This window comes from Lemur catta, chromosome 6, assembly GCF_020740605.2.
Source record: "Lemur catta isolate mLemCat1 chromosome 6, mLemCat1.pri, whole genome shotgun sequence".
NCBI classification, from domain to species: Eukaryota; Metazoa; Chordata; class Mammalia; order Primates; family Lemuridae; genus Lemur; species Lemur catta.
Genome location: NC_059133.1, coordinates 38,331,036 through 38,343,338, shown reverse-complemented (window position 1 = coordinate 38,343,338; position 12,303 = coordinate 38,331,036). Strand labels below are relative to the sequence as shown.

The following is a 12,303-nucleotide window of genomic DNA, read 5'->3' as shown; positions in this document are numbered from 1 at the left end:
TGTTTTTATGAATAAAATTACCTGAACCATATCACTGAGCAAGTCAACATTCTTAAAAACAGTCAACCAAAATTCAGGAATTCCTTTAGGATCTTCTTTTTCTTCATCCTTTTTCTCATCTTCAATCTTGGCCTTTTCTTTTAGCTCCTCCTTGATAAATGACAGCATACATTACTGAATGCATGGATGAGACCTCTTGATAAACTCTTGTAAATCCTCTTAACTTACATGCAGTGGCAAAAAATATAGAAACCCAGAAACCCACAGATCACCAATTATAACTTTCAGCCAAAGAAGTTTTAATCTGATTGTGCAGACACTGCTGTTACCCATACCAAACCTTATTTTCATCAGAATTACTGCTACCACACCTCTCTAAAAAGAATCACTAGGACCAAGAACTATAGGAAAAATCATTATAGGAAAAAAAAAAAAAAAATGAAAACCTTCATGAAAAATGAAGACTTAAATAAACAGGAAAAACAACAGGAAGATTAACTTAACTTTGTCCAGTGCCTCGCCCTATGGTGTTTTTAATCAAAATATTATATTCTCTTTATTAACCAACATTAAATAACAAAGCTACAGAGCTGGGTCATGTAACACAGCACTAAATCTGTGTCACAGTTCTGCCATTATTCTTTGTGGTCGAGTCACTTAAAAGCCTTCATTTCTTCATTTGAAAAATGGGAAAAATCCTATGCCTGTCATCATGAAGTTCAAAGGAGAAGCTTATATGAATTTATAAACCTTCAATATTATTAATACTTAAATACTGTAAAAAGATAAGAAAAAATAATACTGGGTAGATGGTAACAGGTTAAGCAGTGGCTTATCTATACTATCAATCTTATAGAAAAAGAAAACATTTCTTAGGTATAATAATACCACTGATTATATACTGTTATAGCCTATCACCAAATGCTAACACTTCTGACAAAACTCTCAAGATTTTTATCACCTAAAAGCACATTAAAAGTTGATACTGACAGAAATTTCGTCTTCTTCATCTGGTTTCCATTCACATTCTTCTTCCGTAGGTTCATAAATTGCATTAATAATCTCAAATCGCTAAAATGATTAAAAAAAAAAAAAAGGCTTGCATGAAAACACTGGCATCCAACCTAAAAACTAGTGGTTTCTCATTAAGGACTCCTATAGATTTAATTAATGTATATCACAACCTTAATTGCTATTGATAGCTTTCCCAAGTACCTCTGATAACCATTTCAGTGAGAGATCTAAAGACTAACCACTTGCAAGCTGTCTGTAGTTCCAGAGCTTGTCTTCTAGAATGTTAGATAAATTAAACAAAGCAGTAGAAAACATTTACCTTGTCAAATAGAGGCTGATAGAGAGCAGCATACTTCCTTTCAAGATCATGAACTTCCTCATAGAATTTGGCTTCTATCTGTGCACATTTAACTTGAAGGTTTTTGAGAGCATTCACTCGTCTTTTAACTACCCTAGGCAAGCTGAAAGGTTAGAAACCAGTTACACGGCATCACAGGAAAACAGAAGTCACACTTCCTTTGTCATATTGAAATTGAAGCACAAAAGTTAGTGAATGACATATATTCAAAGTAATTAAAATCCAAAATAGACATAAATATATTGATCCATTGACCACAAAATATTTCAAAAGTGGAAATTTAACCAAACTATACTAACAATAAAATGTAAATCATATTGTCACCCCTCAAAGTATAATGAAGTTCAGTGTTGGACTTGTCATTGCTGGCATCTCAACCGTAAAATACAAACAGCTTATCAAATTAAAAGTCATGGACTGACCATCTTAACTCTAACAATGGTTGCTTGGATTTTTCTTTTTTTTTTAAACATATATATCTCACCTGTACCAGTTATTATGAAAAAGGAGGAGGGGAGGATACGTATATTAGGGGAAAAGGCGATATCCTACACCGTTATTTTCTATTTTAGTTTTCATATTTAATTTGGAATTTGAAAGCACACAAGAATGGAATATATTATGAAAAGGGGACATGAATTTTTAAAATAATAGCTTTGTTGAAATATAATCCATACATCATACAACTCACTATGGGGCACTGATTTTTTAAAAGGTTATACACACTAGGTTATAAGTCCCTTGAAGAATGATTAAACTTATAAACCCCTCTACCACCCAAAAAATGTTGACACTAAAAATTCACCTAACTTCAGGGAATTGATGTATCAGATAGAAAATCCAGGTTAAAATATGCTGCCACAGATAAATTTTTGTAAACCAAATAATTATTATGATTATTAGAAACAAAACACCTAAAGATCTCAACTTCTTTTCTCACAATTAAAAATAAAAAACAATGTTCTGTCAAGGTGGTGAACTATCATGAGCTTCTGGCTTCCCCTGCCCAACCCCCGGCCCCTAAAACTAACCCCCAGAAATTTTAGAACCAAGAAGGAAACAACTATTTCAGATACACACACCCCCATAAGCAAAGTAAGATTTAAAGCTGTCTTTGGTACAGGGTGAGCTGCAACCTGGGGAGTGGAAAGGATAACCATAGTAGGTAGCAGTGAGGACAAGTTAAAACAAGGCATTGTTGCAAAAAAGCTTTTTAAGTTCAGGTCTAGCCTTGCAACAATCATTGTCTTTCCCCTTCACCCTTCACAAGAGCCTAATGTCAGGGTTCCTAGAATAACATGAAGAGTTGATGAAACCTTCACTAGCTCAGAGCCCTCAAGCATTCATTTCTCCACCTTATCCATTCTGATATAATGAATTAGACAACCAAAGAGGCTTATCTCCTCCCAAAGCAAACCAGGAAAACTGCCTGGCATTGAGAGCTCTACTTAGGCTCATCTTGCCCCCTTCTTAAACTCCATGGGACTGTCACATACCACAGTCTGATCTTGATTTCTCCCCTAAATACTCATTATTAACTGTATATTGCCCAATGTGCCTGAGCTCAAAGGCCAAAATAACTAGACTTCAAGAGTATAATTTCTATGAAAGAGTGAAATAATAATTAGCTAAAGCAGCATTTAGACAGAATTTAAACAAGAATGTAAGTATATTTAGAGATGAGGAAAGATAATATGAAACAAGACCAAGAAATCTAAAACAAAGTGGGAATGTTAAGTATGGAAAATACAGTAACTAAAATAACCAACAAATAGGATAAACAGGATAGATTCAACTGAAGAAAAAGTCCATGAGGTTGAAAAGTTCTCCCAGAAGGTAGCATGAAAGACAGAAAATAGAAAATCTGAGATATGTATGACAAAAGTAGCAAAAAGTGAGAGAGAAGGGGGAGATTATCTTAAGAAGTGAGAATGATAAATTTCTAAGATTTAAGGCAATGTGAAAATCTTTACTCCAAACATATTAATGAGATTGATGAATATCAAAGACAAAAGAAAATTCTAAAGGGGTTCAGTGAAAAAGAGCAAAGAACCTACAAAGGAAAAGGAACCAGACTAACACCAGGCTTCAAAAGAAAACACTAAAAACAAGAAAAAATAAACTGTCATTTTTAAATTACTTAAGAACTTTCAATTTATAATTTCATAGCCAGTTACATTATTATTTAGATATGAAGCCAAGATAAAAGTTTTATCAGGTATACCAGGATTCAGGAGGTATGCCACAGATACTCATTAAATTATTAAAACCAACTTTTGAAAAAGGAAAAAAAAAAAAACACCACAAATCTAGGAGATTATATAGAATTATAAAGTATGGGTGTGAACAAATATCTTGGTAAATTTCACTACTGCCTTGAAGGAAAAAAGAGGACCAGAGGAAGTACATTTACAAACAATACAGATATTAGCAAATTTAAGAAATCAATAGAGGCAAATAAACTTAGGTATTAGGTTATACACCACTACCATAATCACAACAGAATGCATTAACTTTGGAACAAGAAGACAACTTGATCTATCCAATGCAAAGCAGAAAAGGACTAAAAAGAGAGCCAATAAATTTAAATAAATCTATTTGTTTAAAAATAAATTTAAAAATAGAGAAAGATGGTAGCAGGAAGTCCAAAAACAATACAACATACAACTTTCAAGAAATGTAAGGAAGCTGAATTTACTAATAAAGAAGCCAACATTCATATCAATGGAAGATACAAAGATGGAAAAAGACATAACAATTTTTTTTTTTAAAAAAAGAAGCTGGGATATGTATTACAGTATCAGGCAAATAGAATTTATGCCCAAAAACCTGATAAAATACAAAGTAAGACATTACATACCTATCAGTAAAATGGAACAAGAACAAGATATGTACATCACAAACATCATACACCTAATAATATGGCTTCAAAATCTATCAGCCTACAATTGATAGAAATATGTGCAGAAACTAATTGGAGATTTTTAATATACCTTTCCCAGACAAGCAATCAATCAATTAGCAGAAATAAAGAGAACCTGAATTAATACAATTAGTAAGCTAGAGCTATTGATTTCAGTACATAGATCTTCACACACAATATTTACACAACATTTATAAAAACAAGAGTATTAAGGACATAGATTAAAAAATAAAAATCAAATGAACTAAGCATTCAATTTTAATTGGAAAGAAGAACAGAACAAACCTAAGAAAAGAGGAAATGATAAGCCAGAAATCAGTGAGAGTAGCAACAAAGAATACAGAGAAAGAAAATCAAAAGCGAAATCAAGAAACATTAATAAGATCCAAGACAACTAGTAAAACAAGATGTAAAAAACAGAATATAAAAGAAAAAATAATCAGATTTTTAAAAATACCTTGAACTATGATCAATCTAAGATCTAAATAAAATGCATGCAGGTTTAGAATATAAAACTGCAAAATTGACACAACTTAAATAGACCAATAAGTATGTTTAAACAAAAAAAAAAAGAAAAAGAACTATATAGCCCAAAACTCCCCAGGACCTCTAGTTCCCAAACTCCAAAGAACCAAGTAAACTTTTAGCAGAGTTCTACCAACCATTCAAGCAACAGTTAATTCCTACCTTATACAAGGTGCTGCAGAAAAAAGAGGGAAAAAGTAAAAGCAGCCCAATTCATTTCATTCAGCAGTTAAAACCTTAACTCCAAAACCAGTTAAGTATTTACCATATCTTGAAAGTTTCTTTATATACATTCATATATACATACCTGCACACATGCATACATATGCGCACACAAGCTCATTTCACTAAAGAATAAAGACCTAAAATATTAACTACTCAACTCAATTGTGTAACAATAACACATCCTGATTAAGTTTTTTCCAGGAATGCAAGGCTAATTTGATATCCCAAATATATATTTCCAAAACATTTACTTACTATTTGCTTAATAGGAAAAAGTTCAAAAGAGCATCTTAATACAGAAAAAAAAGTCAGATTAAAAAAATAGTAAAAAGGCACAGAACTTGGCCTGGCGCAGTGGCTCACGCCTGTAATCCTAGCACTCTGGGAGGCCAAGGTGGGAGGATGGCTTGAGCTCAGGAGTTCGAGACCAGCCTGAGCAAGAGTGAGACTCCGTCTCTACAAAAAAAAGAGAAATTATTCAGGCCTGGTGGCACATGCCTGTAAGTCCCAGATACTCGGGAGGCTGAGGCAGGAGGATTGCTTGAGCCCAGGAATTTGAGGTTGCTGTGAGCTAGGCTGATGCCACAGCACTGTAGCCCAGAGGACAGAGCAAGACTGTCTCCAAAAAAAAAAAAAGGCCCAGAATTTAATGGAGAAATTGTATATTCATCCCCAATATTAATGGAAATAAAACAAAGATGACCATTTTTAATGCTAATGTTTAACACAGTACTGTAACAAGTGCAAGTCCTGGCCAGTGTTATAAAGAAAAATAAGTATGTGGTGTAATGTAGAAGATTAGAGATAAAACTGCCATTATTTGCTGAGAAGATCTTGGGGAAGAGGGGTCAAACAAATTACTACAATAAATTTAGCAAGGTTACTGGATTCAAGATCAACTTTAAAAGAAAAAGTCAAAAGTACTCCCCTATACATGGGGAACCAGAAAACACAATAAAAAAAGAAGATACTATTCATAATAGCAACACAACTAAAATATACAGAAATTAACAGATTAACAAATGAAGAAAATGATGAAACTATAATAGAAGACACAGAATGTAATCTGAATAAATACAAATATATGGATGAAACAATATTAAAGGTATAATTCTCTGTCAATCTAAAAATTCAGTGTAATTCTTACCAAAATTTTAGGGGTTTTTTTTTTTTGTTCTTTTGTTTGTTGAAAACTCTGATAAACTTAACTCTCAAGTTATCCTGTGGGATAAAGGTCTACCTATGGTTAGGTCAACCTTAAGATCATGGTTTTGGGGGAATTGGGGAGACATGAACAGAAGCAACCTGCCCTGCCAAATACTGACATACTATAAAGTCATAGTAATTAAGTGTGACAATGACAAAAGAAGAGACAAAAAGACCAATGAAACAGGAGAGTGCAGCTCGTGCTTGCTTCGGCAGCACATAAACTAAAATTAAAATGATAGAGAGAAGATTAGCAAAAAAAAAAAAAGAAGAGTACAGCTCAAAGACAAACATAGGTGTTTCTAAGAACTTGATAATGCAATAAAGTGGCACACAAATAAATGGGGAAAGAATGAATTGTTTAGTGAATAGTGTTATAAAAACTAGCTCACTAAGAAATGAAGAGGGGAAAAGAGGGAACTGGATGCTTACTTACACCAAATACAAACATGGACTCTAGAGGGTTTAAAGACCTAAATATGAAAGGTAAAACTAGGCAATAGGAAAGAAAGAAAGAACTAGGAAGAGCTTCTTAAACTTCAAAACCACAAGCCACAGGGCAAAATATTTTACTAAAATAAAAATTAAGGATTTCTGTTTACCAGGACTCAATGGATAAAATAGAAAATGACACAATAGATTATTTACAATGTCTAAAACTGGTAAGGGAATTAACATCCAGAATTCGTAAGGACTTCTACAAAACATTTAAAAAAAAAAGATAACCCCAGTAAGAACAAAGGGTACAAATGGGCAACCTAAAAGGTTCACATGCATTATAAACAGAACGTCAAAACTCATTAGAAATCAAAAAAATACAAATCAAACAAAATGAGCCCACACATCTTAGACTGGTTTAAAAATGAAAAAAAAAAAACCTACAAAGCTGGGTGATGCCAATTGTTGGCAGAGACACAAAGATAAAGCAACCTTCATGCACTGGGTACAGTATTTCTGGAAATCACACTAAGTGTGCTTAAGGCTTGCACATCCTATAAATAGCAATTCCACTGCCGAGTACATACCCAAAAGAAATTCTTACACATTCCTTAAGCGGGCATGTACAAGGATATACGTCACTATAGAATTTACACTAACAAAGATAAGAGTCCATCAAAGGAAAAGCAGATAATAGAACATAGTGAAAACACCCTATGGAAAACTAGGCAACATTTAGAAGCTACTAACTAGATACATATAGATAGCAACCTGAATGGATCTTAAAACCATAAAACTGAGTTTAAAAAATTATGTGAGCTGAATAAGGCCATTATTAATGATTTATATCACCCATGAATTACGTAAGAAATCTGTATTTCTTCTGATTTTGTGCATTTCTAACAAACCTCTAAACAAATCTCAGAAATGCTTAAGATCAGTATACTTCCTATGGACTTGAACCAAAATAAACTTTAAAAGACCAATGTAAACAGGTGCTATTAAGAAAATTTTAAACTTCCAATAATCCTATTTTAGATACTAACAGACATTAGGTTTCCACTACTATGTATATACCCTAGATGGTCTTAAAAATAGATACACCTGCAATGTTGATTATAGAAAGATAAACAAGGGCTATGGAAAAGAAGAACTTGTACCTTTCAATGTATCCTGTTGGTGTTTCTACCAGACCATCAAGTCTTTCTTGAAGGGCTGCAAGAATCTGAGGATTTTGCATCATCTGAACAGTCAGCTGACGCGCTTTAAAAAAAAAGGGCATCAAAAGAAGGATTTTATGAAAATGTATTATGCTTTTTTAATAGGACAATCCAATCTCATGAAGTTTTCCTAACTGGCCTATAAATTGCTGGTATATATGAGTAGAGATGGGCAGAGCAAACTAAAGAAAATACACTCTAGGAAAACCCAATGTCCAGTAATAGTTCAGATTCCTAATGATCTTGTAAAGCACGGCATTTCTCAAGGCCACTACCACGACCACTATGAACAATATTCTTTCTCTTCCTAGTATCTTGTGTTCACCCACCTTGCATTTTGGGAAGCTCAAAGCTTCATCCAGATGCCTATCTATGACTTGTGACAGTCTTTTGAAGGCAGATAATACATAATACATATCAGAAAACTATAAATATAGTGATAGGTTTAAGCCTGGGAGAAAGATGAAATGAGTGACCTGAATGTTTATGCTTAATGCTTGTGTAGTGTAATTTCTGGGTATATGAATAATGTTAATAGTTGAGACGGTCAAAGGTGGTTAACTGAGGCCAAACAAAACTTGGTTATTAGTGGCCTTTAAAAAAGTATACTCAATCCAAATATAGTCTAGATTTATACAAAACAAATTATGTTGCTATCTTCTCTTCATCAATACAGTTATTATACAAAATTGCTATTAATTTTCCAAATTATGTTTTTAAGGGTCAATTTACTTCTGATATTAATTCAATTAGGATGATGTACAGCTGTGATAACCTACATGCATTTAGAAATATCAATATTGGTCACTGAAGATACAGTCCTGTATTTATCAAGAAAATGTTGCAAAATAAAAGCTGAAGCTACAAGTTCAGAAGCCTTTTCACAATTAACTTCCATCTGGCTTAAAAACAAAAAGTTAAGTTTTCTGGTACCTTAATATTCTTGGCCCAGATCTACAGGGCATAACCTAAAGCAGTACAATTCCCCACCACCACTATCCTTTTAAAAATTATCTGCTAAATTTTGAATGATTTTTGCCAATATTTAACAGATAAGGGGTTTTTGGTTTGTTTGTTTGGTGGATTGAGGGAGTGGATTTTTTAAAAGACAGACATACTACATGTTTTCTATATATTAAACACTAAACAGACTGTTTAGAAGTACCACCAAAAATAACCCCACCACCACTGCCTGTAACATTTCTAAATCCAGACAAAACTCACGGGTAAGCTAGCTGGCTGACACAGCTACATCATGTCACTTCAGCAGTACTGACTCTCTCTCACACACAGAGACACACACACACATACATGTACTAAACTGGAGGTCTGGACCAGTGGATAAAGTGGACAATGAACAAGGGTCCAAAAAAAGGGAATGGTACTTATTACTACCCTCTAGAAGACATATGCCAGCAGCCTCTGGCTCCTGAAGTAATTTAAAATAATACCTTTGATTTTTGTTTCTTCACCAGTTTCTTCTTCTTCTACTTCTTCAACATCATCCAAATCTTGATCAAGTTCACACTGTTCTTTGCTACAATATCATAGTATCACACCAAGGTTCAAATGTACCAATAACCAAAAAAAGTTATAGAAAAACTTAAATTCATTTTCTAAATTAGTATGCCTCTTTCAAAGATAAGAAATAGGAAATTCAAAAGGTAACTCAGTTTTCTAACTCATATGTAAACAAGTACAAATTGCAAGTACTTAAATCTTCATTAAAAGCAACTGGTCAAATATAAAGTTCATACTTTTCAAGCTTTAAAAATTTGGTTTGGTAGGTTTTTGGGGAATGTGAAGTCAGGAAGTATGTACTTTCTACCTAATTTCCATTGATTGCATTCTTCCTTCTTAGTAAAAACATCCTCATTTTATATGGGATAGCCAACACACCAAGCTAAAAGTCTACATTTCCTAGTCTGCCTTTTAGCTAGATCTGGCTATATCCTATGCTTTGGCAGCAAGATAAAAAAGCAGAATATAGAACTTTGAGGAAGTATCCTTATAAAATGGTAGATAGAGAGCTGGGAAGCCTTTTTGATCTTAATCTCTCCCTCCCTCCCACATAGTGCTGGCTAGAGCTCCAGCAACAAAAATGGACCAGGGTCATCCTAAAGAATGGAAGTCACTAGCTAAGGATAAAGGAGTTAGGAAAAACAGAAAAATCCCGGATTCCCGATGGCTGTCGAGCAACCATATCAGGCTGTACTATCTTTGGACTTTCCTCCTTTTTCTGTATTTCATAGTGGAGATATGGAAGAACAGTTAAGGAGAAGACCTCTGAGCCTACTTCTTGCTTAAGAGGAAAGCCAGGAAGACGTTACCATTGAGAGAGAAGGTAAAAAGTAATAAGATAGCATCCTTCTCATCTCATCTTAAAGAATTACCAAAAATCTCATTGTTGAACATGAGATTACATCCAGCATTAAAAAGGGGGATAGGCCAGATGCAATGGCTCATGCTTGTAATCCTGGCACTATGGGAGGCCGAGGTGCAAGGATCACTAGAGCTCAAGAGTTCGACACCCGGTCTCTACAAACAATATAAAAGTTAGCTAGGCATGGTGGCACGGTCTTGTAGTCCCAGCTACTCAGGAAGCTGAGTCAGGAGGATCACTTGAGCCCAGGAGTTTGAAGTTGCAGTGAGCTAAAATGGCACTGCACAGGAAAGGGGGAGGGGGAGAGATAAAGATACCTAAGTCAATATATAGGGTCATCACACAATTCCTTCTGGTTATTTTACATTAACATTTGGATGGAGCTTCAGTTGCTTGTGTTAAACAGCATTTAAAAAATTAATTTTCATGTAGGGACAAACACTAATGTTCATACAGGGACAAGTACCCATGGGGGATTGGTTATAGGAAATCCTGAGGATACCAAAATCCTCAGATGCTCAGTGTAGTATTTGTATCCAACCTATGCATATCTCCCACATACTTCAAATCATCTCTAGATCACTTACAATACCTAATACAATGTAAATGCTATATAGTTGTAATGCTATATTTTTAATTTGTATTTCTTATTATTGAATTATGTTTTATTGCTTTTTTCCAAATATTTTCAACCTACAGTTGGCTGAATTCACAGATGTGGAACCCATGGATGAGGAATCCACAGATTTAGGGGGCTGACTGTAGTTCTAACAGTGACTTTATGTGGCCCAAAATGCCTAAAATTTTTACTATCAAGCCATTTACAGAGAGAATTTACTGACTCCAGTTTAAAAAACAAGAATTCCCTCTTTCTCCCACCTTCCCAGAGCTAACAAGCATCCAAAATTAAATAATGGGGGGGGGGGGGGGATCAAATTGTCACAACGAATTTATTCTTTAAAAAAAAAAGTTTAGGCCAGGTCTCTTCTGCAGGGAAAATTCGCCTCTACTCTCTATGGAGCAGATTTTCTATTAAAAAAAAAAAAAGTTTAAAACAAAATGAAGGCTGGGCGTGGTGGCTCACACCTGTAATCCTAGCACTCTGGCAGGCCGAGGCGGGAGGATCACTCAAGGTCAGGAATTCAAGACCAGGCTGAGAAAGAACAAGACCCCATCTCTACTAAAAAATAGAAAGAAATTATCTGGACAACTAAAAATATATAGAGAAAAAACTAGCCAGGCATGGTGGCGCATGCTTGTAGTCCCAGCAACTCAGGAGGCTGAGGCAGTAGGATCGCTTAAGCCCAGGAGTTTGAAGTTGCTGTGAGCTAGGCTGACGCCACCGCCATCTAGCCAGGGCAAAAGAGGGAGACTCTTGTCTCAAAAAAAAAAACAAAATGATGAAGATTCCAAGGCTAAGATGGCAGATCGCATAAACTCATCTGATCTTAATCTTTCCAAAATCCCCACTAAAATTATAATAAGGGAGTTTTTGAACAGGCAAACACTAAAGGGCAAGGAGATAAGAGTAACAAAATTGTCAAAGCTGGAAAACAGACAAGTAATGATCAATTTCATTGAGAGAAGTGAAATCTATGTTAGCAGTGGGGAATGTTGAGAACCAGCCCAAATGTAGAGTCTGCAAAAGGATAAGAACTGGTAGCACCAGGTACACTTATAAAACTAGGGGTAGGGTATGAAGGTAGTTAAAATAAGGAGGACTACGTAAAAACTGATAATCAGTTAAATCTTTAGATCTCTCCCCCAACCCTAACAAAAATATGGCAGTTTCTTCCCTGGAAAGGGTAAAACTCAGAACTTCGACTAGGGGATCACAGACATTTAAGAGTATCAAAGATACAGGACAGGCTATGTACACACTCCAATGCTGAATGCAGAGACCTCTCCCTAGCTACCTTCTCTCAGTCTGGCTCCCACAATACTAAAAACCAGATCTTTACTCAGATAATGTTCACTGGAGAATCTACCAATCTAGGAAAAAATACCATTC

At 34.7% G+C, this 12,303-nt stretch overlaps 1 protein-coding gene across 5 annotated transcripts in view; it reads right to left on the bottom strand.

Moving 5' to 3' along the window:
* The window catches only part of NAP1L1 (nucleosome assembly protein 1 like 1), a 30,519-nt gene that overhangs the window by 8,134 nt on the left and 10,082 nt on the right, over positions 1–12,303 (bottom strand). For 4 of the 5 annotated variants that reach the window (XM_045553343.1, XM_045553342.1, XM_045553340.1 and 1 more), the window contains exons 3-7: positions 9,361–9,446; positions 7,850–7,952; positions 1,334–1,475; positions 991–1,071; positions 22–150 (exon numbers count right to left, since the gene is read on the bottom strand). In XM_045553343.1, coding sequence (XP_045409299.1) covers positions 22–150; positions 991–1,071; positions 1,334–1,475; positions 7,850–7,952; positions 9,361–9,446 — 541 coding nt within the window. The remainder of the gene's footprint in view (positions 1–21; positions 151–990; positions 1,072–1,333; positions 1,476–7,849; positions 7,953–9,360; positions 9,447–12,303) is intronic. The other variant, XM_045553344.1, reaches the window with a different exon arrangement.